Source organism: Chanodichthys erythropterus, chromosome 8 (assembly GCF_024489055.1).
Source record: "Chanodichthys erythropterus isolate Z2021 chromosome 8, ASM2448905v1, whole genome shotgun sequence".
Lineage (NCBI taxonomy): Eukaryota > Metazoa > Chordata > Actinopteri > Cypriniformes > Xenocyprididae > Chanodichthys > Chanodichthys erythropterus.
The window spans coordinates 1,595,199-1,619,130 of NC_090228.1; the positions used below are offsets into that span (position 1 = coordinate 1,595,199).

Sequence of the window (23,932 nt, forward strand, 5' to 3'; positions counted from 1 at the left end):
GGGAAAAAAAGAAAACTTACTTGTATAGTTCTATGTAAAGTGGCTTACAAACTCTCTAGTGTTTTTTTAGACATAAATAATCAGCTTTATAATGGTAGTGAATGGGGATAATTCTCATTTTTGGGTGAATTATCCCTTTAATATCAAAAGTTGTATCTGTTAATATCTCTCTCACACACACACACACCTCCATGCCTAGACGGATGTCTTCCAGTACGCCGTCCACCACATGAATGCCCACGTCCTCCTGATACGCCACCAGTCCGGCCAGCAGGTTGGCCACGCAGTGGATGCTGTTGTATTTGACGTTCCAGATGTTGACCATACAGCAGATCAGGTAACTCTTAACATCAGCATCATGCCAGGGCAACTTTCTCATCTGCCTCAACACCTACAGACACACAGATATGAGAGTGTGACGCACCGGGAGCTGATCATACGAACGTCACAACACACGTGACTGTATTCTGTAACATGCAAAGGCCTATTTTGTGTAATGCAGAGTTACCAAACTTCATAAGTCAAGAAGCTTCTAGTATACACACACACCACGGACGTGATACCCATAGTGCAATCCAACCTATATGTGACGCACCTTCTCAGTGGTGACCTTGGACAGGTCTTTGTAGAGGAGTTTGCGGATGTACTCCTGCAGCGGGGGTCTCTTCCTGCGCACCGTCTTCTCCATCGGCGGAGGGTTACAGTAGTAATAGGCGTTCTCCACCATGGTCACGTAACGCACATCCAGATGCTGAGCCTGTTTCTTACGCATCATTTGCTCCTGAAAACACAGACATGTGCAACAGTGTCAGTTAGAGCTGCACTGATAAATTGAGAATCACAATTTTGATCAAGATCAAGAGTCTGAATAGACATCTAAACAGAATAACGTGTAATTTACTGGAAGTTATATTTAAATTATTTAATTAATTTGAATTAATTATTTTAAAAAAGAATAAATTGGTGTGAATGAATGATTCAGTGACTCACTCGTAAAGACTTCACTTCTTTTCATTACTGGATAAATCAGCATTTTTGAACAAATCTCTGATTGACATTGAAAAGTTGATTTGCTCTATTTTGATTGCTACTGTAGACATCAGTGTTTATATCTGAACTATAAACTTTTATCCCAGTACTTCTGTGTTCATCTGAACTATTGTAAGACAGAAATAATGATACTGTGTGTTTGAAAAGACGTGAGGACGGACCAGTAAGACGCTTGTGCGCAGGTGAGAGTCCGGTGAACGGAAGAGGAAGCGTCCACAGGTCTCCAGCAGTGTGCAGGCCATCTCGATATGATGATGAGAGAAATCAGACAGCAGCATCTGCACACACACACACACACACACACACACACACACAGAATGATACCAACAAAAAAATAAATATAAATCAGCTGTCAGTGCCATTTTCATCACATGAACTTCAGAATCAAAACCAAGTATAATGATTTTGAACCGATGCTATTTTAGTATTATTTATATACTATTTTATTCATTAATATTTTGAAGTAGGTTTTTATTTTCAATTCATTTTAATTTTTGTAATTTTTTTGTCTTTGTCATTTTTATTCAGGTTTTTTTTTAATTTCTATATAGCTTTAATTTATTTAAATTCCAGTTTTAGTCATTTTAATACATCAGCTTAAACTTAATTAATTCAGTTTTCTTATTTATTTCATTAACATTTCTAATTTTGAACATTTCTAAGCAGGGTTTTTATAGTTAACTAAAACGTTAACTGAATAAAATAAAATATACAAAAACATATTTTATTTCAGCTAGTTTCCAAGCGACATTTCTCTTTTTCATTTAGTTTAACTTGATGTACTAAAATAACTAAAACTGAAATAAAAATTAATAAAAATCATATAGACATTTTTTTCAAAAACACAAAAAATTACTAAAACTTTAAAATTAAAAAGGAATATATAAAAATGAAAACAAATTCAAAATATTTTAGAAGTAGTTTTAGTTAACAATAACAACACTGTATTAAAGTAAACATTAAATGAAAACCAATCAAATTAATTTTGGCATTACATTGTTCATCTTAGTAGTGAAGCACTACCTAGTGAGTACACACTGTAGGTGTCATCAGATCATCGCGCTCACCTTGAGACAGTGCAGCGTGTCCGTTTTGGAAAACATCTTGAACTTGGCCAACTCCCCGATGAACCTCACCGTCTTATTCTTGGTCTCGATGTTGATTTGGTCCTTCTTTCTGATCTATAAGACACACACAAACACTCACTTTGATCATGCATTTTAACACATCCTGCTTCTAAAATAGCAGAATTCGAGTGTGCACTGTTAGTGGAGAAGGCAACCAAGTGATGCATTGTGACAAGGTCCATTTCAGCATGCTGCCTATGTAGGCCATAGTGAGCGAGGAGCTTATGAGAAACACTCACATGAAATCTGAAATCTCCTTTGAGCATTGAGCAGAGGTCCTCCGCCACGTCAGACATGCACGGGTGCAGCGTGGCCACCAGACGGGCGTAGAACGGCAACAGATCCAGCCTGAGTCACAGAGACATAAAAACACTTGATAAGATCACGTCACTGAACGCTTCAGCTCCATCTAGTGTCCACAGCTACAGATGAGCAGAGAAACACACCTCTGTCTGGGCACTGTGAAGAGAGCGCGAACCAGCTTCCTGCGATTGGACTTGGTGTTCATGTTCATACAGAAGTCCATAGCAGCCTGAAAACATGTTTGAACACAAAACAGGCACAGCAATGAGAGAAACAACCCATCAGCCCTGATCAAGCGCTGTTATTGTTAACAAACACTACTACAAATCATTTTGGCAATTGAAATAAAGCTGAAGTAAAAGTATTACATGAAAAACTAGAACTAAACCGTAATAAAATTACTGAAACTTAAAAACAAATGAAAGCAAAATGAAAAAATGTATTTATATATATATATATATATATATATATATATATATATATATATATATATATATATATATATATATATAAAAAGAAAAGCTAATTTAAAATTGAATACAATATTCTACATCGTAGAATTGAATCGAATCATTAACATGATGATCGCAATCGAATTGAATCTTGAGACCAGTGACGATTGTGTGTGTGTGTGTGTGTGTGTGTGTGTGTCCTCCATCAGGTCTATTCTGTGTGTGTTTGTACTCTTTACCTTGTCAATCAGGTCTCTGTTGATGCAGTTTGGCAGCTGCTGGATAAAAGCGTCCACGATGAGTTTGAGATGAGAGCCGGTGCTGGCCTCCTCATCCTCCTGCTCTGTATGCACACACACACATCAACATGATCACATGACATCACATTATTTATTAGGCAGAGGCTTTTACGCAAATCGAATCGCATTGCATTCAAGGTATACATGCATTTACTGGGAATCAAACCCATGACCTTGGCGTTGCAAGCAGCATGCTCTAGTGATTAAGCTACAGAAATGGCATGACAATTCAAAGACATTTCACCGGGAGACGTGAATGACAATGAGCTGCACAGATAAATAATTTCAAAATAATGCAATAGACAAAAAATGCAAAATACAGATAAAGTTGGACTAATTCTGAAACGTTCCCTTTACTGCCCTCTGGAGGTTTTGGAGGTGCATTATGCAGTGTGTTTTATTAAGAATCAAGTGAATGTTTATGGAAAAAAATATGAGATGGGAGGAAAAATAATAAGTTGATGTTTTTGCATTCTCTCGCAAAATGTTTGTTTTCTCTGCGTTTGTTTGCAAACCTTCATTGTTCGTTTCTCGGAGGAAAGCAAAACTTTTGCAAGAGAAAAAACGTTTTGCGGCCTTTAGGCGCTCCGTAGTATGTGTGCGAGTACCTTGCTCATCCAGTAACTTTTTGGCCAGTTCTTCATTTTCGGTCTCATCGGTTGCATCCAGATCTATCGGGTCGTCCGTGATGTCCAGCGCTTCCAGCTCCATCTCCAACTCCTCAGTGCTGTTTCCCTCTCGCCCCTCTACACACACACAACATACACTATTACATACTGTTTCACATGCTACTTTAAAAAGGACTCTTTTACAAAGTCCTGATGTTTTTGGGCTCTACTCTATGTTCATTTTTTCCTCATATTCTCCATTGTTGCAGCTCCTCTCTTCCTAGTATTGCTCTGTTTAGTTCCTGTCTCTATGAAGCCCCTCCTTCTGAAAAAGTGCTCTGATTGGTCGGCTGGAGCAGTGTGTTGCAATTGGTAAAGCACTTTGAGTGTGTTTGGGAAATGCCCCGCCCCTCACCAGTTTTAACACACTACTATCTAACTCAATCAAGTATCACACCCGACTTTTCTAAACCATTCCATACCTTTGCTGCTCTGGCTGCTCTTCTCATTGTCCTTGAAGAGAATGGCAGGTACAAATGCCTTCAGATCCACCATGTTCTCGTAGAAGTTGCGAGCATCCTCGTCCTCCCAGATGCCACCTTCCAGATCATACTCTCCAGGTTTTCCCGGTGTGAAGATATCGATGCCCGGACCGTGTTCTGCCACACAAAACAACAAATCATGTGCATGCCAAGACAACATCTCTGCACAGAAGAAGTCGTGTCGGCGGTCATACCTTCCTGGACGGTTTTGTCCTGAGGAAGTTCAGGCATGTTCTCGTCCAGCAGATCGGCCAGAGTTTGAGTGTTTGCCAGCAGCTTCTGGTAAGAGGTGGCGAACTCCTCGTACTGCTTATGTCTGTCCTCGCTGAGCTCTCCTTTAGAGTGAAGGATGCGCCTACAGAGAGACACAAAACAGGAGCTATGACATCCCTCCATGGCACACGCTATGACTATGACGACTTCTGAGAAACCCGGAAATGTGAAAAGCGTCCACAGACAAACCCACCTGTTCTGTCTCTCGATGTTCTGCAGCTCTCGGTGGTCTTTCTTCAGGTGTTTGGTGAGGGAGGTGAAATATTCTCTCAGCAGATTCTGGAACGGCTGCTGTTTCTCCGCATTGATGATCTGGCTGGGAGGGAACGACAAGCCGAACTTCTCCGCCGCGTTCTTGACCTTCCGCGGCACCAGCCCGGCGATATCATCTCCGCAGTGCTTGCAGAAGCTGATGATGACGGAAACGTGCGTGTGCGTCTCTCGGTCGGCGCCGATGATGTTCTTCAGCTGCTCGTAGATGAGCGACAGCCCCTCCTTATCGGTGAACAGGCCCACGATGGTGAGCTCGGCGATGAAGCGCAGGTCGGTCCGCAGCTTGCTCACGTTGGGCGCCTTCTCCTCCTTCCTGGCCTCGAAGTGTCTCTTCCAGGCGGCCAGCAGCAGCGGTGCGAATTCGGCGTAGCGCTGGTGGAACAGGGAGCAGAGATGCACGGCGCAGCCCACGTCTGAGATCTTCAGCTTGGCCTCCACCATGGAGCTCACGGCCTCGCCGATGTACTTGCTGAGGTTGAGCGAGTCGAAGTCTTGCGACAGCGAGCTGCGCTGCTGCTCCGTGAGCGTGCGCAGCTTCTTGACGAAGGCCGTGTTCTTCTTCAGGCTGGAGTCCAGGCGGCTGAAGAAGGCCTCCTCCGGACGCGTCTCCTGCACATGCTGGTTTTTCGCTCGCAGCTCCTTCCTGCCGTGGTGTCGCTCCCACGCCTCCTGCTGGAGCTGATCCGCCTCCTCCTTTTCCCTGATAAGACACAAAAAACAAACTGTAATTACAAAGTATCTTATTTTACTACCATTTAGATGTTTTAATGATGTTGACAAAAGCACATGCAGGGCTCGACATTAAGCCTTGTAAAAAAGATGCTTGTCTGGAAAAAAATGCATTTTTTTGTGGTGCAAATATAATTTATTCTGAAGCAAAAATATCTCCAAATTTGTGATATTTACCCTGAGGTCATTTTTTTTTACCTTTATAAAGGGCTTTTTTCCCCTAAATGTATGCTTCATCTTTCAGTTTAAATTCTTAAATTTGATCAATAAATTAAATTATAATAATAAGACACTATAGGGCTGTTGGTCCAAAATGCGGCAGCTAGAGTTCTTACTAGAACCAGAAAGTATGACCATATTAGCCCAGTTCTTTCAACATTACATTGGCTCCCTATTAAACATCGTATAGATTTTAAAATCTTGCTACTTACTTATAAAGCTCTAAATGGTTCAGCTCCCCAGTACCTAAGTGAGCTCTTAATGCATTATAGTCCTTCACGTTTATTGCGATCTCAGAATTTAGGCCAGTTGATAATACCCAGAATATCAAAATCAACTGAAGGCGGCAGATCCTTTTCCTATTTAGCACCTAAACTCTGGAACAGTCTTCCTAGCATTGTTCGGGAAGCAGACACACTCTGTCAGTTTAAATCTTGACTAAAAACACATCTCTTTGCTCTTGCATACACATAACACATTATCAATACATTAACATTTTTCAAATCCGTTAAAGGATTGTTACGCTGCAATAATTAGGTCGGCCGGAACCGAGAACATTTCCTATAACACTAGATATACCTGTACATCAGAACAAGAATGGCATCTACGCTAATATCTGTCTCTCTGCTTATCCTGAGGTTTGCCGGGTGCTGGATTCAGGCCGTATCCAGATCAGATGGAGAACCTGTGTCTGGACCTGACTACAACATAGCCCAGGAGACAATGGGCCTAAAGATCCAGTTCTGGCTGCATCTATAATTCAGATTTTTAATCCCCGTATCCGCTTACATATATTTATATATAATCGATTTTTAATTTCTATAATAAAAATGTATAATTCAGATTTTGATCTCCATATCCATTTACATATATTATATATATCTTCCAAGGGTTTTTTTCCCTCCTAGGACTTTTTTCCCAGTGCTAGCACGCTGGGTTTTTCTCCTAGGGGTTTTTTTCCACCCCTGGGAGTCAGCCGACATTGGCTTAATGTAGCACCATCTTGTATATGTTACATATTACCACGCTTGCTTGTACAGCTTATTTTTAACCACTTCCCTTTTTCTGTGCTTCTAATATGTAAAGCTGCTTTGAACAATTACCAATTGTAAAAGCGCTATATAAATAAATTTGACTTGACTTGTTACCAATCAAATTAAATCAAAATTTAAAACTTTTAAATATTTTTTGGGGGGTTATACTTTTAAACATGAAACTAAACCACCAGTAGGTGGCAGCAAGTGATCATCTAAATGAGTGAGTCATTGATTCATTCATTCAAATGATTCATTCAATAGGCTGATTCATTCAAGTATGAGGGCCTGCATCTCAATGTGCATACTATCCATCCTAAATATTATGTGACTAGTAATATTCAATACTATTTAGAGTGGATAGTATGCACATTGGGATGCAGTTGTTTATGAATGGGTCATTTAATCTTTTACTCAACCGATTCATTCAAAATGCTGAATCATTCAGTAATGATAGTGCTGCTGTGAGATGCGCTATAATTCTGCTGTGATCTCTGTTTGCTATTTCCACTGCTGAAATACAACAAAGACAATATTGGACCTAAAATGTAAGTGACTTAATATTAATTATTTCTTTATTGAACTGTCGTATGAAGTTATTTTAATCGTGATGGTATTCAGGAAGATGAGTTGAGGCTGCGCAAGCTTCAACAATGCAACCTTGTTATTATATATTATCATCGACTATCGATCGCCACTTAAACTAATGAAATAAAAGGCATTCTTGTGTTTTGGTGATTCCCTAATTATTTTTTTGTCATTGATGTTTTAATCAGGCTAATTATCTGATTGGGCAAGTAAAACGGTCTTTAACTTAACTTGCTCATTCAAAAAAATCCAACAGTCCCGGACAAGTGTTAATTGTCATGCTTTCACGGCATGATGTATTCTAGCAGAATGCAGCTAGAATGACCCTGAAATTCAATATCCGGTGCAAAAATGTCCCTCTATGTGTTTTTGTCTTATATTTCTATAAAAGCAAGCGTGATCTTTTTCCCAAATATCGGCACAATTGCAAACATGATATTGATTGATTACATTTACAACACTGCTTTTGTTTTTTTTAAAACAACAAAAAATAGTTCCAAACAAAGCCACGGTTGTGCGTCTCAGTCACAGTGGTTTTCATTCCTGAATGAATCAGCGTTTTTGAACGAATCAGTGATGCAATGATCCTTTCATGAAGACTTGCTGAATTCAGAACCGCATACTATTTTATTAATACTCGTACTACGTTTACCATATCTGGTAATATAGTAAGAGTTCTGAATTCAGCAACAATCATTTGCTTCATTTTTGAATGAATCGGTTGAATGAACGATTTAACGACTCACTCGTTAAGACAGTGATTTTCCGCTCCCTACTTGGTGGTTTGGTTTCACATTTAAAGTATCAATTCATTTTTTTTCAATTTCAATGGTCAAAATGTTATCCTATAGCATCATTTACGCAATTGTAAATGCAGTGTAAGAGCAGCTTCTGTCACTTCTGCAGTGCACAAATGGATTTTACTGACACTGATTTCATTTGATTGATAACAGCCTTTAGTGTCTTATAAGTCTTATTGAGTTTAATGAATAAATGTAAGAATTTGACAATGAAGATGGAAGCGCTCTTACTTCAGCTGCGCAGCCTCTTCCTCTTTCTGTCGTTTGGCTTCCTCCTCCAGCAGCTTCTTCTCCTGCTCCTCCTGCTGTCTCTTCTCCTCCTCCTCTTTCTTCCTCTGCTCCTCCTCTGCTTTCTGCTTCTCCTCCTCCTTCTTCTTTCGCTCCTTCTCCTCTTTCTTCCTCTTCTCCTCCTCAGCCCGTCTCTTCTTATCGTCGGCCGTCTTGCCTCCGTCCTTCTTCCCGCTCATCTTGCTCTCGTCTTTACTCTTCTCGCGGGACGCGGCGGCCGGTCTGTCGGCGTCTCTGTCCTTGTTGCTGAAGGAGCCCGTCTCTCTCTCCTCCATGTTGACGGACTTCTTGCGTTCAGCAGGCATGCTGCTACTGCAAAACATGACAATACTTCAAATTAAACAATATCTGATAATAATTGCAAAAGAAAAAAATTCAAGCACTAGGATACTGCACTTTAAATGGCATAATGTTTTAAAAAGTATTTTGCACTTTTAAACAAATTTTGCATTAAAAAATATACTGTGTATGACATTTTTTTAAAAGGTTTTAGTTAGATTAAAAGTGCAAAAAAAATAAATAAATAAAATAATATATATATATATATATATATATATATATATATATATATATATATATATATATAAAGATTTTGCATACAGCATACTGTTTTTAAAAATATTTTGCACATTTAATCAAATGTTGCATACAGCAAAAATTTTCTGCATTTATGTTGTTGTTTTTTTTGCACACTTAAAACTTTTGCCCTGTTGTTTTTTTTTTATTATTTTGCACTTATACTCATTTAATCCAATTTTTGCATTGAAAAATATGCATATGGCATACTGTTTTTTTTAAAGAAAAATATTTTGCACTTTTAATCTAATTATAAAACTTGTAATCAAATCATGCATTCAGTATACTGTTTTTTAAGAAAATATATTGCACTTTTAATAAATTTTATTTTTTTTTGCATTGAAATGTATATTGTATATGGCATATATACTTATACTTAATATATATATATTAATCCAGTTCATTAGGAGTCATTGAGAATGTCAGTCACTCTGAATAACCTGTATGGTTACTACTGCATTATGGGATATGTTAACCCAGTGTGCTCTGGTTGCATACTGCACGCGCTGTCCAGTGCCATGGCTATGCAGGTATTTCATACACAGAAAATCTGCATATAATGCAGAAATACTGACGCAGCCGAGGTCAGGTTCAGTGCCACGCCTCCTCAACCACACCTGTCGGTCATGCTCAGGTGATCAGCTGGTACAGGTGTGTTTGATTAGGTAGTGATTAATTAACTCTAAACTCTGCAGTTTTCTTCAGAAGCAGAACTGAACATGTCTGATCTAAAGATGATCAGGTTACTGTTGTTCAGATCATAGGGTTCAGATGCACGTGTGGTTCGTATTCAGCAGAACCGATACTCACCCGGAAACAAACACACACATCATAAGTTCAGCAGCTGACTGTCGTTTAATGACCTAATAAAGTCTCTCAATAACAAACAAACAAACAAAGAAAAACAACTAAAGAACAAACAAATCCACAAACAACAGCTGCGATTATAAAAAACTCAATAAATGACGTGTGTCACGGTCATCCCAATATATTGTCGCTTTTTCATACGCAGTTCGTTTATGACAAAAACTGAATCATTTTAATGAAGCGATTGAATGTTTGACTGCGTGTTTATGAATTAGCATTAGCCGTTAGCTTCCGTGAGGCCGCTCGTATATCAAACATAACACGTTTATTCCGCAAACAGACGGAAATGACAAAAACAAAGAGATTTTCTGTCACTGACGTAAACACAACTGTATTTAGAATTAAATGTCAGTCTTACCTCATGTGCTTGTGTTAATATTCATAAGTTTGTCTGTAAATGACACGGCGCTCGATAGTTTTCAATATTAGGACCCCTGAATGTGGCGCTCCAAACGTGCCTGATCAAAAAAAAAAAAAAAAATTATTCATCCCCAAAGAAAAATAAATGTGGTAAAATAAAAATTACGTAACCATATGAATTCCAGTGTTTAACTTAAACTCATGTTATTAATGTCAAATGGATGCCAGGTTTATTTCATAGTGTTACTCTAGCCCTCTAGCTTTTCTATCTATCTATCTATCTATCTATCTATCTATCTATCTATCTATCTATCTATCTATCTATCTATCTATCTATCTATCTATCTATCTATCTATCTATCTATCTATCTATGTCATTAATCACCAGAACGATATACGTATATTTATTTTGTAGAAAAGGTACAAATAAACTATAAAAAATAGTTGTGCATTAGCTTTATTCAAAAACTTTTATTTGCATTTAAAAACAAAGTGTCATAAACCTGAGAAACGTCTCGTATGAAAACGTAAAAAAAAAAAAACTGATATTAAACTTACAAAAAATATTAAAACAAATATGTGTACCTATTTTACTGCCACAAAATGTATCTGTAGCTGTTGTTATATCTGTGGCCTGTAGATGGAGCTATTGGAGCATCTCTCTCTCTCTCTCTCTCTCTCTCACACACACACACACACACACACAGTGGGTTTTGATCATTTGTTCATCATCATCTCATCAGTAACTCATTCAGTCTTAATGCTGTTTCTCAGGCGGCAGATGCTGAAATACTGCCTGAGGAGTTCAATAAAACACAGGTGAAATGAAAACCCCAGTCCCTTTATTTTGTCACATGTAGGGGGTTCTTTTAATGCAGTCAAGAAGCTGTGAAGTTTTAACTTTAATATCAGTCATTCTCAGCAATATTTCCTCTTGAACAGCGTCGTAAAGTCAAACTTTTCAGAGGAACAGGTTTTGATGCGCCGCTGGGAATATTTCCAGGTGAAATGCCAGGGAAACACGGTCAAGGACGTGATAATGATTGTATCAGGAGATGATGCATTATCTCAGGAATAACGACAAGCCTCGCAAGGACACCACAGCTCATTCTGCCATCAAATTTGACTGTGGGCTAGACCAACAAAACATTTATGCAAAGAATATGATCTGTCATTGTGAAGGTGAACTAATGCAAACACAGTCCTTAAGATGCATGTCATATTCATCTGACCACAGGGAAGCAGACTGTAATTGGAGACGCCCAGTAGAGTCAATGGATCTCAATCGGGTTTGCTTAATTGCACTGGATCAAAATCAAAACCATATGTATTCTCTTAAAGATACAAGGTTTTTATCTGTGAAAATGTTTTGTCATGATTCGAGCGTTTAGAAACAAAATTTATGACAGATTTCATTGGTGATTTCAAATATGAAATTTAATCGAAAGCATGGCGAACAGCTTTGGAGAATTTGATGTTTTCCCTTTCAAAGAGATGGCATTTGCATGCCCGCAAAGTCCCTTTAAGACAAGTCATTTCACTCGGTGGGCATCTTTGAAACGCCTCTCGGGCATCATGCAATCTCTTTGAATGGGGAAACATCAAATTCTCTAAAGTTGTTTGCCAAGCTTTCAATTAAATTTCATACTTGAAATCACCAATGAAATCTGACAACAACTATCTCATAAAGTTTGTTTCTAAACGCTCGAATCATGACAAAAAATGGTATTTTTCAGGCTGGATCAAGCTAATGAACACGCGCAAGCCTAAATGCGTGTTTCTTGTGCCTCATTTCGGAGGCGCGTCTGACTGTTTCTATAGAAACCGGAGCTTCTAAAGGCCGCTGCAGTAACGCGATGACTTTACCAATCGTCGATTGGCTCTTATTTAGAAGGCGGGACTTATTCCGCCATATTGCGCGTTGCACTTTCTCCCATTCAAAACCAGGTGTGCCTCATACGTCCTGAAAAGTGAAGCTGTTGGCTCTTTGATCGCCCCCTGTTGGCTGGATGCAGTACAGGTCATAAACCTCGCCTTCTCCGTTCAAACGAATGGAAATTAGTCAAAACAAAAAAATAAATTACGCTTCAAATAAAATTTTGTTGTTATGATACCGATATATATTCAGTTGTTCGTTTTTGTGATAAGTTTGATTTTAGCTAGCAATTTGATGCTATAGAAATGGGGTGTGTCGTCATGATTGACAGTCATGATTGACAGCTTCTCTGAGGACTGTCGGAGCTTCGAGGGGAGATTGAACATAAGTTTGATACCGCGACTCCACCTCCGGCTCCATTTCTCGGCTCGATTTCTTCTGCGCATGCCCAGGCTCCAAACTGACGTTTTTTCGTAACATGTCAACACCCATCATCGAATGTTTTACGTTCAGTTCATTACAATGGAAGGAAGCAGCGTTGCGTCGTCCATTTTTTTTACAGTCTATGTTCAAAACAATACAAGTGTCTTGTGTCATTCTATAGTCTTTTTATAGTCTATGGAATAAGTCCAGCCTTCTAAATAAGAGCCAATCGCCGATTGGTAGTCATTGCGTCACGGCAGTTGCCGTTAGAAACTCCGGTTCCTATAGAAACAGTCAGACGCGCGCACTGCACAGCTTGATCCAGCCTTTTTTGTCATGATTCGAGCATTTAGAAACAAAATTTATGAGACAGTTGTCAGATTTCATTGGTGATTTCAAATATGAAATTGAATCGAAAGCTTGGCGAACAGCTTTGGAGAATTTGATGTTCAAAGAGATAGACGTTTCAAAGATGGCCGCCGAGTGAAATGACTTGATTTAAAGGGGCTTTGTTATTATATGCAGTTTATTATTCACATTTAGCATTGTTTTCCCCCTGATATCTGCGTGATTTCAATTGTAGCTTTATTCTCACACTGTGTAGTGACAAATTGGGTCCCCCCAGAAATCGGGACATCCCACGAGATCCCATAGGTAACTGTAGTGCCTGTATACAATTCCTACAAAATCATGTTATGATAAATGCTGTTTAAACTACGTTATAATGATCATTTATGTCTGTATAGCATGATACCTTAGTTTATACACGCATTTGCACTTACCCTACATGTATTCACAATCAGCTTTAATGTAATTATTATTATAATCATTATTTATCAATTAACAGGTAATAAAGTGTACATTCAGTTGGTTTTATTATGCACTAATTTGTTTTCTTACACATTAAGCTATGGGTATTTTAAATGAATATCATTTGTATATACTTAGGATAATCATTAACTGACAGTATAGGGAGACCTGGGAGGACCTGATTTGTCATGACACCGGCCGCAGGTCTTCTTTAATGGCTTTATATAGTGGTACGAGTGAGTTTGCCCACAGCTCCCTCTGGTGGCCGGGGTTGGTATGTTGGAGTTGTTGTGCCGTAAACACCATAGTGAGGACGGTGCGCTCAAAGTCCTCCATCCGCAGAGAGCCACGGCGGAGCGCCAGCTGGGCACCGAGCCGCTGGATCTCAGAGAGGCTTCTGGGAAGCACGTCCTCACACAGCACCTCCAGAACCTCCAGCTTCCGCATGGATGCAAGTTCCTGATCGGATATGTGGAGCGTCCCGCGTGCCGCGTCCATGTATGCGCCCGACAACAACACCTGCAAAACAAGACCACCAAAAACACTGAAGAAATAAGATTCTAAGAATGTTTTGGTTGCATTTCCATTAAGTTATAAAAAAACGTTACTTTTGAATGTTCTCTTAACATTTAAAACATGGTTAAAAACGTGGTTATTCAAACGTTAAAGGTACAATATGTAATAATTTTGCTAGAGGTCGCTAGAGGCCTATTCAAAACAAAGGCGTAGCTTGATGACGCCAAGTTTGAGCGTGGAATCTTGGGACATGTGGTCTCCATCTCAACGGACGGTGGAATAGAATAGAGACTGGAGTCGGGAAGAAATCATGTTCATGGATGTGATTATTAACGTTACTATAGTATGAAGCAGAGCAGGAGCGAGCAGCGGGACTTTTATTATGTCACGCTTCCGCTTTTCCTGTCATGAGTATGAGGTAACGCAGCTCTGTTTATTATATTAGATAAATTTGAGTGTGTTGAAAATGATGTTATAACGTTACTCTGAGCGTTCGCTCGGCGGCTGCTGTGAGACACTGTTACACACTGCAGTAAGATAGATCCATTTTACAATATCAGATTAAATGCTGGATGATTGTGTTGATGCAGTGCAATTAATTTTAAAATGTATTGTATGATGGAGAAAATTCTGTATTACTGTTACTAAAATAAAGCTGCATCCGATTATGCTACGTTAGCTACTTCACAAAATAGTGTTTTTGGTAAAGTTAGTGTTAGTCTTTTCATGGTAAAGCATGGCAAAAAAATCAAGAAAATTAGATTTAAACGATAAGACTAAACGTGTTGAGCTATATAACAATAATTAGTTTTCGGTCTATAAATATATAAAAACAGATGTTCCCCTTGTCTATTAAAACGTGTAGTATATTAAAACGTCTTTGGTGTTTTCATGGTTTCTACAAAATAAAACCGGAAACCGAGGGTAACGCAGGTATGACGCCATTGACAGGCGACTCCTCACACGTCCTGCAGCCTTGGGTAAAATTGCAATTTTCTCACGATTTACAAATAGTTGCAAACATTTGGGATATTGTAAGTACTCAAGTGAACAAAATATATAACACTGGCCTAGTGGCTTTTGGATATTTTACTGCAAAAATATTACATATTGCACCTTTAAGGAAACATTCCATCTTATCATTTTGCAAATATTATGGGAACATTTCAGAAAGAAACAGTTCAGAAGTAAATTAGCATAATCCCAGTGATGCTAATAGAACGTTTGTTCAAAGTTATCTGGTCTTTATTAATGTTCTCAAAATGTTAACATAAAAATGGTATTTACACATCATGCATTGAAAGTTTTTCAGAAATGTTTTAGATTCAGTAACGTTTTTTAAATGTTTCTACTTGTTTCAGAACGTTCAGAGAACATTAAAGTAACGTTCACATAATGTTTGAATAATGATAAAATGGAATGTTCCCTTAATGCTCGCATAACCAAGAAAAATATTCAGAGAATGTCAGAAATAACATTCTTATAACTTAACGGAATGGAACTTAATGGTAATGTTAGTAAAACGTTCTTAGAACATATTTTTGTTACAGTAGATGAGACATAAAAAAGTCCATCTAAAACGTTCCATGAATGATGTATAAATACTGTTTATTATGTTTATTTAGACCAGATAGCTTTGAACGAACGTTCTATTAACGTTACTGGAAGAACATTTGTTATAACTTTGAGAGAACCTTGCCACAACATTAACTAAAGTTCTGATAACGTTCCCTGTTGGCTATAAAGCAGCTCTACAGAAGACAAAAGCGTCATTATTCAGCTCAATTCATTTCAATGTTGATTCAGTTCAGTTCAAAACTGTCAAAGTTCATCAATTATGAAGCAAATCTGATTCAGTTATAAAGCAGCTCTGTCATTATTGAGATCAAGTCAGATCAAGTTTTGTTCTCATCTGATATCGTCAGTGCAGTCAAACTGAATAGAAGCACACGATGAATACAAAGTAACTTCTGATTCGCATTCACATTGATTCAGTGACGTTCAACAGACTAAGTGCTCAATAAAACAGCTGTTATGGATGATGAATACCTGCTATCTGATGAGAGTTCAGTCTGATGTCTTGTTCAATCTGTCTTTAGCGTGTGATGAGGCGATCATCAGTCTGTAGTCTGGCGTCTGATTTCAGATGGAGTCATGCAGACTCATTCAGCGCCACACCGCTGGAATATTAACATGTCTTTTTGTTTTTTGGATTGAATCTAAATGGAGATCTTGTTTATCTCGATATGGAGCGGCTGATGGATCTGACAGCTGGAGAGATTGCAGAGCTCAGCACAACTCAATAACTGAATAAACTCAAGTATATGAAGAGATAATAAGAGCTATTGATCACTTCCTTCATTCAGCGGACAATGCCGAAAACCACATTAAACACTGCAGATAAACAACAGGAAAGTTTCATTGCTCAGAACTTTACATTATACTAAAATTTCTTGTCTTGATAAACACAGAGCTGTTTTGAATATGATGAGCTTTGGATTGCACATATTGGTATCTGGAAATAGTTTGAAACATTGTTGAGATCTCTAGAAGATGCATGTGAGATGTGGTTAATTTAAAAAGTTTCATTTGTTTAATGTTCGTCTAACATTTTTTAAATGTTACTACTTGTTTCAGAACGTTCAGAGAACATTCAAAAGTAACGTTCCCATAATGTTCGCAAAATAGAATGTTCCCTTAACAGGGAAGAGTTTTCATAACTTATTATAGCCTTTTGTTAGCTTGGATTCTCTTTCACTGGGTTGCAAAAACTGCTTTGAAACAATATGTAATATATGTATGTATCAGTGAAAAACACTATACAAATAAACTTGAATTGTATAGATATCAAATGTGTGATTTTTCTTTCATATGGGTGAATCTCACGACACCTCATAGAGAAGGTTGGCGTCTTCCACAGATTTCTGAAAGGAGGGGTTGAGCAGGGCTGGCGTCCCTCGCTTCACTCTGAATGCTGATGGGTACAAAGCTGAGAGACAGAGAGAATCATGGGTAATGTGACTGACACTTTACCTTTACAAAGTTCATCACAAGTAGCTTTTCCACAAGTTGAGGTAAATAGTAATATAGAGAAGGTGCGTATAGTCATACACCAATACAAAACACCATCATGATAACACTAAATAACGCTATAAACATTTAACAACATAAAACTATTTAACTCTTTATCAGCTAACAAAAATATGATCTAAAAATGTTCTGCTGGCATTCCCATTAGGTTATAAATAAATAATAAATAAAAAAATCTTGGTTGTGCAAATGTTACGGGAACGTTATGGTAACGTTACATTTGTTATCTGAACATTCTGAAACAAGTAGTAACATAAAAAAAAAAAAAAATTAAAAAACACATTAGACCAAATGTTTCCGGAAGAAATACTCCATGAACGATGTTGTAGGCCTATATATATATATATATATTATATTTTTGTGCTAATGTTTTGACAACATTATTAAAGACCAGATAACTTTGAACAAACGTTCTATTAACGTCACTTGAAGAATGTTTGTCAAAGTTCTAAGAACTTTCACTGCCGGATTTTCACTTCCAAAAACTATAGGCTAAATTTAACTGTATTTTACTGTAAAATTATGTCTATTACAGTTTCCCACCAAATATAGTAAGGGAAATTATCGTTAGTCAATTAACAGTTGTGTTTTTTTTTGTGGGGTTTTTTGCCTTTATTATGAACTAAACTGAATTTAGTAAGTTGAAGAGAGAGGGGGGGGGGGGGGATCGGGAAAGGTCCATGAGCCGGGACTCGAACTCGGGACGCCCGAAGTGCAACTGCTCCATGTCAGCATGCTGCCCACTAGGCTATTGGCGGCGACCAATTAACAGGTTTTTACCGTAGGATTTTTACAGTCTTTTACTGTTAAAAATTATGTTGATTTTACAGTGTTGTTTAATATCCAAAAACGGGCAGCTTGTGAACGCGCACTGACCAAGCGTGGCGCAAAGTCCTGAAAAGTGAAGCCAAAGCATCTCGATCGCCCCCAGGTCAGTGTTGCCAATTGCTCTCAGCTGAAAGTAACAAAAACTGGTCGCTAGATGACTACCATACTGGCGAGTCCACTGATCTATATTAATAGAAATATAAATCAGTGGGAGAGTCACAGAATCCAGATAAGTTTTGTCCAAGAAGTTGCTAGATTTGTCAATAGGCTTTCGAAAAAAAGTCTAAAAAGGGGCGGGAATTCGCTAACTCCAGAGACAAAATTGCTAAATTGACAGCACTGCCCCAGGTGGCTGGTCCCAGTATAGGTCATAAGCCCCACCCTCCCCATGTAATCTTATAGACGTGAGACAAACTAAACAATTAAATTACACTTCAAATATTTTTTTTCTAAAGAGTTTCAGTTATTTTATGTAGTTTTATCACACTGACTGTGTTCGTTCTTTAAATAAGTTTGATTTTAGTTATGTGATGCTATAAAAACGGGGGTGTGACATCATGATTGATAGCTGTGATCAACAGCTTCTCTGAGCGAAGTAGTCACTGAGACACCAATAGACTTTTTCAGGATTTTGGGGAGGAGATTGGAGCTTTAAGATTAACTTATACATTTCCATTAAAAAGTTTATTTCACACTGACATAATGAGTTGTTCTGCAGTATTAACTGATTCTGCGGGAGTGTGGGCGGGGCCTTGATATCACGCGGCTCCACTTCATGCTCACTACTACTTTGGCAGCTTTACTTTTCTACAATGTAAGAGAATGGAGGTGTGTCGTCCATCTTTTTTTATGGCACTGACAGGTTTTGGCAGCACATGTGTTCAGCAGCTGCACGTTTGCACCTGATTGGCTGTTGGTAAGCATGTCAGCGGATGACTGACAGCAAAGAGCCTGTCGCTGGAAGATATTGGTCTCGTTCCATCATGACGGCTGCGTTTAACATCTGCACTACAGGCCTGCAGCCGAAAGAAACGGATCTGATGGAGCCGCATCTGTGACGCACAGCTGCAGAAGACATGGACGAGTAATGCAGCATGATGATATAGCCTATGTGAAGTAGGGATGTGTCATTAGATATTCACCAACCAATTATTGAAGTTAAATCTAGACGAGGGAACAGAAACAACTAACTTAGACCAAAAACAAGTTGGAAGCTGAAGGGTCATGTGTTTGATTCACTCAGGATGTCGCCAACATCACAGGCATTCCACATCTGTTTGGACCGATCAGCTGCAGATGTGTGTCGGTCATTCTCAGACTTTCACCTTCACAAACTTGATCTTCCTGCTTTAAACTGCCCTTTAAAGCCTCATCAACACACTGTGTTCAAAGCCTGCAGCTGTCACCAACCTTCTCCGCTGCTTATCATAGAAATCAGACGTGTGTGATGATGTCAGTTCATAAAAATATACATCTTGCTGTTTTTCTGATGAGGACTTCATATGTGCCTCTGTTAGATATTCAGAAATTAAAGGCAAAGTAGTATCTTCAAAGATAATAATACACAAAGTATTATGGAGAATCACCTGGGTTAGATATTTTAAAGGCGACTTTAAAGTGTGACTTTAAAATACTTATTGGTGTCATTTTATATATAAACGGAACCATAAAATTATTATAAAAGTCATCAATATCACTCACTCAATTTTTCATTCAAATGATTTTCATTTTTGGGTGAATTATTCATTTAAAAACCTAGAAAGAACTTCAAATGTAACGTGAACCTAACCCAGCTAACAGAAAATGTTCTGGCAAGGTTCTTTTAAAGTTATGAACAAACGTAACATTATTAGAACCAAGGACGTGCACAGGGGGGTTGCTCAGGTTGCCCGGGCAACTGCCCATATGCCCTTCTCGACTCACGTTGCCCTTCCGAGGTGGAAAAAGATAAATAAAAAAATCGTACAATGGATGCGAAATTTCATGTAGGCCTAGATAAAAAAAGAAAAAAAAAAGAAAAGCAAAGCCTCATTCACATATTCGGGCACCTGTCCGAAAGTGAAAGTCAGTAGGGGAAGGGCAAACTCTGTTTACGTGGCTGCAGCGCTGCACGCGACCGGCACCTGAGCTGAGCCTGCATGAGCGGCACTAGAAGGAAATTGTCGCGGTTGTCGGGTGAGACGACTTAACGTTGTCGGAAAGGTGAGTAAGGTTATAATCGTTAACTAAAACGAACAAAAAAAAAACGAAAACTAGATGGGAAAAACATCGTCGTTAACTAAAATAAAAATAAAAACGAGGCATTACAAAAAAACGATAACTAACCAAAACTGTAATGTGTGTTTGGCAAAACTAACTAAAATAAAATAAAATTATAGATTAAATGTCCTTAGTCTTCGTCTTTGTCAATGTCTTTCATAGAGCAAACGTTCAGCTGAATTTCATTTCCCTGCGTCTCTCACTCACGCGTCTCTCTCACATACTCGCGCGCGCACAGCCCCTCCCCTCCGTGCACACCGCGACTCCATGAGAACGAGTGTTGGAAGAAAGTTCGCGAAAGGTTGGTATCTCGTGAAAACCTTTACACAATCACACATTAAAAAGTGGTATAAAAATATTTTTAATTCTGAATATAATTTTGTCAGTGTGTTAATGTCGACCCGAGAAGCGATTGCTACTTTAGAAAGTTAACTAGACTCAAGTTTGAGGTAAAAATGCACTTGGGTTGTCGATGTCAAAACACTATTAAAGCTGTGATTCAAGTAAGGAATAATTGACGACGGGCCGTTGAATTATTAGAAAAAATAACACACCTGAGGTGGGGGGGGAGGGGGGGGGGGGGTTGGTAGGGGAGTGCCCTTTTTTAGGTCAGAGCAACTGCCCCTCAAAATTCCTGTGCACGTCCCTGATTAGAACGTTCGTTCAGTCAAAACGTTAGCACAAAAACGTTATTTATACACTGTTCATGGAACGTTCTGAAATGTTTCAGTTGGACTTTCGTCTAACATTTTTTAAATGTTACTGTTCAACGAACATTCAAAAGTAACATTCACATAATGTCTGAAGAATGATACAATGTAATGTTCCTTTAACGTTTGCATAACCAAGAAAAACTGTATCATTTAAATGTTCACAGAACATTCCAAAAATAACGTTTTCACAACTTAACGAGAACGTTAGCAAAACGTTCTTAGAACATATTTTTGTTAGCTGTGAAACTGCAAAGAGCCAATGAACATCCTGTATTTTAATGTTTAACACAGTAACATCCAGTAAAGTTTTGATTAAAGGACTTGTGAGGTGGAAACTCATTGGCCAAATTCCCCTCGGAGGAGAACGAACAAGCGTTGGAGTAACTGAACATCTCTGTTAGTTCTTACAGCCCGTTAAGGCTCATATAATCCCACCAAAACCTCCAGCGCTTCTCTAAACGCTTGACTTTCAGTCCGAACACAAACACCGGAGGCTCGGTGCCCTTGTACGGATCTCAGCAGCGTTCGGAGGAATCTAATGAAATGTCACAGCAGATATATGGAGACATGGAGCCACCGGCGCGACGTTATCGGCTCCCGTCATCTGGGCCTGCGGAGGACGCCGAGTGCTCGTTTCCACAGATCTAACTGAAAAAGCGCAAGGTCGCCAATCTCACTTGATTAGCACTTCACATCCCACAAACGATCATTCACGTCCCCCTGTAGTCAATCATCCCTTAAAACTCATCTTTGACCACCAAAATTACATATTTTACACATTTTTTCCTTGAAAAAAAATGTCTTCGACACCCTTGCCTCATTTACCATACGCAGTTCTATGAATATGCAAATTAGCCCCGCCTCCACTCACTCACACCAGTTCAGAGATCCACTCGCTGACGTGATTGATCAGTTTGTGACATCAGAAACACCAGCAATTTCAAACCGTGTTTTTGAGGCTGTCTTTGGTTCACTGCAGTTTTAAAGAGAAAATCCTCAGCAATGGTGTTGTTGGCTTGTCTTAAAGCATATTAAAAACACCACAGGAGGACTTTAACATCTTTAATCAGCCCCTCCTTCTAAAAACCACAATGTGCTCTGATTGGTCGGCTGGAGCAGTGTGTTGTGATTGTTGGGAAATGTCCCGCCCCTTACCATAACCGCCAGTTTCAACACACTTGCTGCATCCTACGCCCTAAAAATATGTAGTTTTTGTGAAGAAAAAGGACATACTTTTGAGTGTTTAGCAAAACAGTATAGGCAAGCTTTGTGACATACTACGTCATAAATGTGTCTTAAACGGATCATTCTGCCCTGTCAATCATCTTGTCACAGTTAAAATCCTCCACATTCAATTTAATTTTAATTCCCTATCATATCGGAGAGAAATGTCGCATACATTAAGCTATACGAGTTGATCAAATGTTTCTCATTCACAGCTCTTTTTTTATTTAACTCAGATGTTTCTCAACTTTGATGGCACAACATATGTGTCCACAAATCTAATTCAAGCATTTAAGCAGAAGTTTTTGTGCTCATGCTCTCACTGAGCAGTGATTGACGTGATCTAGTGTAGATAACAAGTGCACTCATGTGGTGTAAGTGTCTGACGGACGCGTGTCGTACCTTTCCTCCAGTGCAGGGACGCAGTGATGGACATCTGACACATCAGCGCAGACACGGACAGAATCCGGAGGACCGTCATTCTGTTTCTCCTCTTCTGACCACCGCGATAAACAGTAAATACACACAAGCTCACAGAGAGAGAGAGAGAGAGACAGACACCATCCTATTGTGCCACTTCCTTCAACATACTACCTATTTCTCCTCCCTCTTTGAGGCCGGACTGTGTGTGTTTCATCTGGAAGTCATTAAAACTGTGTGTCTGTCTACTTCATCTGTTTGGTTTCATTCTCATAAGTTCATCAGCACCAGCTTTTTTTGTCTGGCCCCGCCCTACATTATGGTTATTATCATTAAACTAAAACTGAATACACTCAGACAGTGTGACTCATATGAATGAGTCTAGATGAGATCTGTGCTGTTTTTAAGTTTAGTGCAGCCTGAAAACAGTCTCAGGAATTCAGAGACTGTCGTTCCAGCAATCGCGCTGTTTTCGTTGGCGTCAGACGGCAGGAGAATGTGAAGTTCGTGCTACAGTTAAAACAACAGTCCAGCAAAAGGACCTTAGAATGCTTTTTGGGTTCACCAAAAAAAGGTCAAATGTCTGGCCTCTAATAATGTTCTCAGAACATTAGCACAAAAACATTATTTATACATCACTCATGGAATGTTTTAAATGTTGCCACTTGTTTCAGAATGTTCAGAGAACATTCAAAAGTAACGTTCACAATGTCTGCAAACATTTTAGAATTTAGAATATGGGAATGTTACTTTGTTACTATGTTCTCTGGACATTCAGAAACAAGTAACATTTAAAAACATTAGACAAACTAAACAGTTTCACGAAAAAACGTTTCATTAGTGATGTATAAATAATGTTTTTGGGCTAACGTTTTGAGAACATTATTAAAGACCAGATAACTAAACAAACGTTCTATTAACGTTACTGTTCATAACTTTGAGAGAACCTTGTCGTTCTGAGAACGTTCCCTGTTAGCTGAGATGAAGAAGAAAAGTCATGTTAGCTCTGGGCCGCTGCAGCAGGTGAATCCGAACAGCAGCAGAACCAGAGCAGCTGGTGTGATTTTAACCGAGCGCTGGCCCACGTTGCCGGCTTATTAAAACACATCACACGCCGGTGTTTGTACTGAGAGCCGGCAGATGCTGAGAGATGTCCTGCGGCACACAGATGGCTCAGATCTCACACGGACACCCCGGGAGGATGAGAGCCGCTGAAGACGCTTCCCAGCTGCTCTGAGATCAGTTGAGCGACGGGTCGCTGCGCAGGGAAACACAGAAGAACCTGCCCGTGAGCGCTGATCCTAGAACAGCCATGCATACGATCGCTACAGAATACAAACACGACAGCAAGATATTATCGCTCTCCCCAGCTATCAAAGACATTT

The 23,932-nt window shown here is 39.0% G+C and overlaps 2 protein-coding genes across 2 annotated transcripts in view; both read right to left on the reverse strand.

Annotated features, from left to right (window-relative positions):
- The window catches only part of upf2 (UPF2 regulator of nonsense mediated mRNA decay), a 19,966-nt gene extending 8,844 nt beyond the window's left edge, over positions 1–11,122 (reverse strand). Inside the window, exons 1-14 of the mRNA XM_067391356.1 lie at positions 10,974–11,122; positions 10,387–10,486; positions 8,529–8,897; positions 4,848–5,627; positions 4,576–4,736; positions 4,322–4,498; positions 3,840–3,977; positions 3,172–3,275; positions 2,624–2,709; positions 2,417–2,525; positions 2,118–2,231; positions 1,212–1,328; positions 596–781; positions 188–391 (exon numbers count right to left, since the gene is read on the reverse strand). Coding sequence (XP_067247457.1) covers positions 188–391; positions 596–781; positions 1,212–1,328; positions 2,118–2,231; positions 2,417–2,525; positions 2,624–2,709; positions 3,172–3,275; positions 3,840–3,977; positions 4,322–4,498; positions 4,576–4,736; positions 4,848–5,627; positions 8,529–8,897; positions 10,387–10,391 — 2,550 coding nt within the window. The 5' untranslated portion in view covers positions 10,392–10,486; positions 10,974–11,122. The remainder of the gene's footprint in view (positions 1–187; positions 392–595; positions 782–1,211; positions 1,329–2,117; positions 2,232–2,416; positions 2,526–2,623; positions 2,710–3,171; positions 3,276–3,839; positions 3,978–4,321; positions 4,499–4,575; positions 4,737–4,847; positions 5,628–8,528; positions 8,898–10,386; positions 10,487–10,973) is intronic.
- A 929-nt stretch (positions 11,123–12,051) lies between these two features.
- On the reverse strand, positions 12,052–22,772 carry LOC137024154 (protein FAM180A). Its single transcript, XM_067391358.1, has 3 exons — positions 22,530–22,772; positions 16,905–17,002; positions 12,052–14,016 (listed from the first exon to the last, which is right to left on the reverse strand). Exons 1-3 carry the CDS (start codon positions 22,606–22,608, stop codon positions 13,684–13,686), a joined length of 510 nt encoding a protein of 169 aa, XP_067247459.1. The 5' UTR covers positions 22,609–22,772; the 3' UTR covers positions 12,052–13,683.
- Positions 22,773–23,932: the final 1,160 nt, after the last annotated feature.

Excerpts from the sequence above, each read along its gene's own strand:
- LOC137024154 (XM_067391358.1), bottom strand. The coding sequence starts at position 22,608 with ATGACGGTCCTCCGGATTCTGTCCGTGTCTGCGCTGATGTGTCAGATG. Across the intron at positions 17,003-22,529 it reads GTCCCTGCACTGGAGGAAAG|CTTTGTACCCATCAGCATTC; the intron begins GTACGACACGCG and ends TCTGTCTCTCAG. Across the intron at positions 14,017-16,904 it reads ACGCCAACCTTCTCTATGAG|GTGTTGTTGTCGGGCGCATA; the intron begins GTGTCGTGAGAT and ends CTTGTTTTGCAG.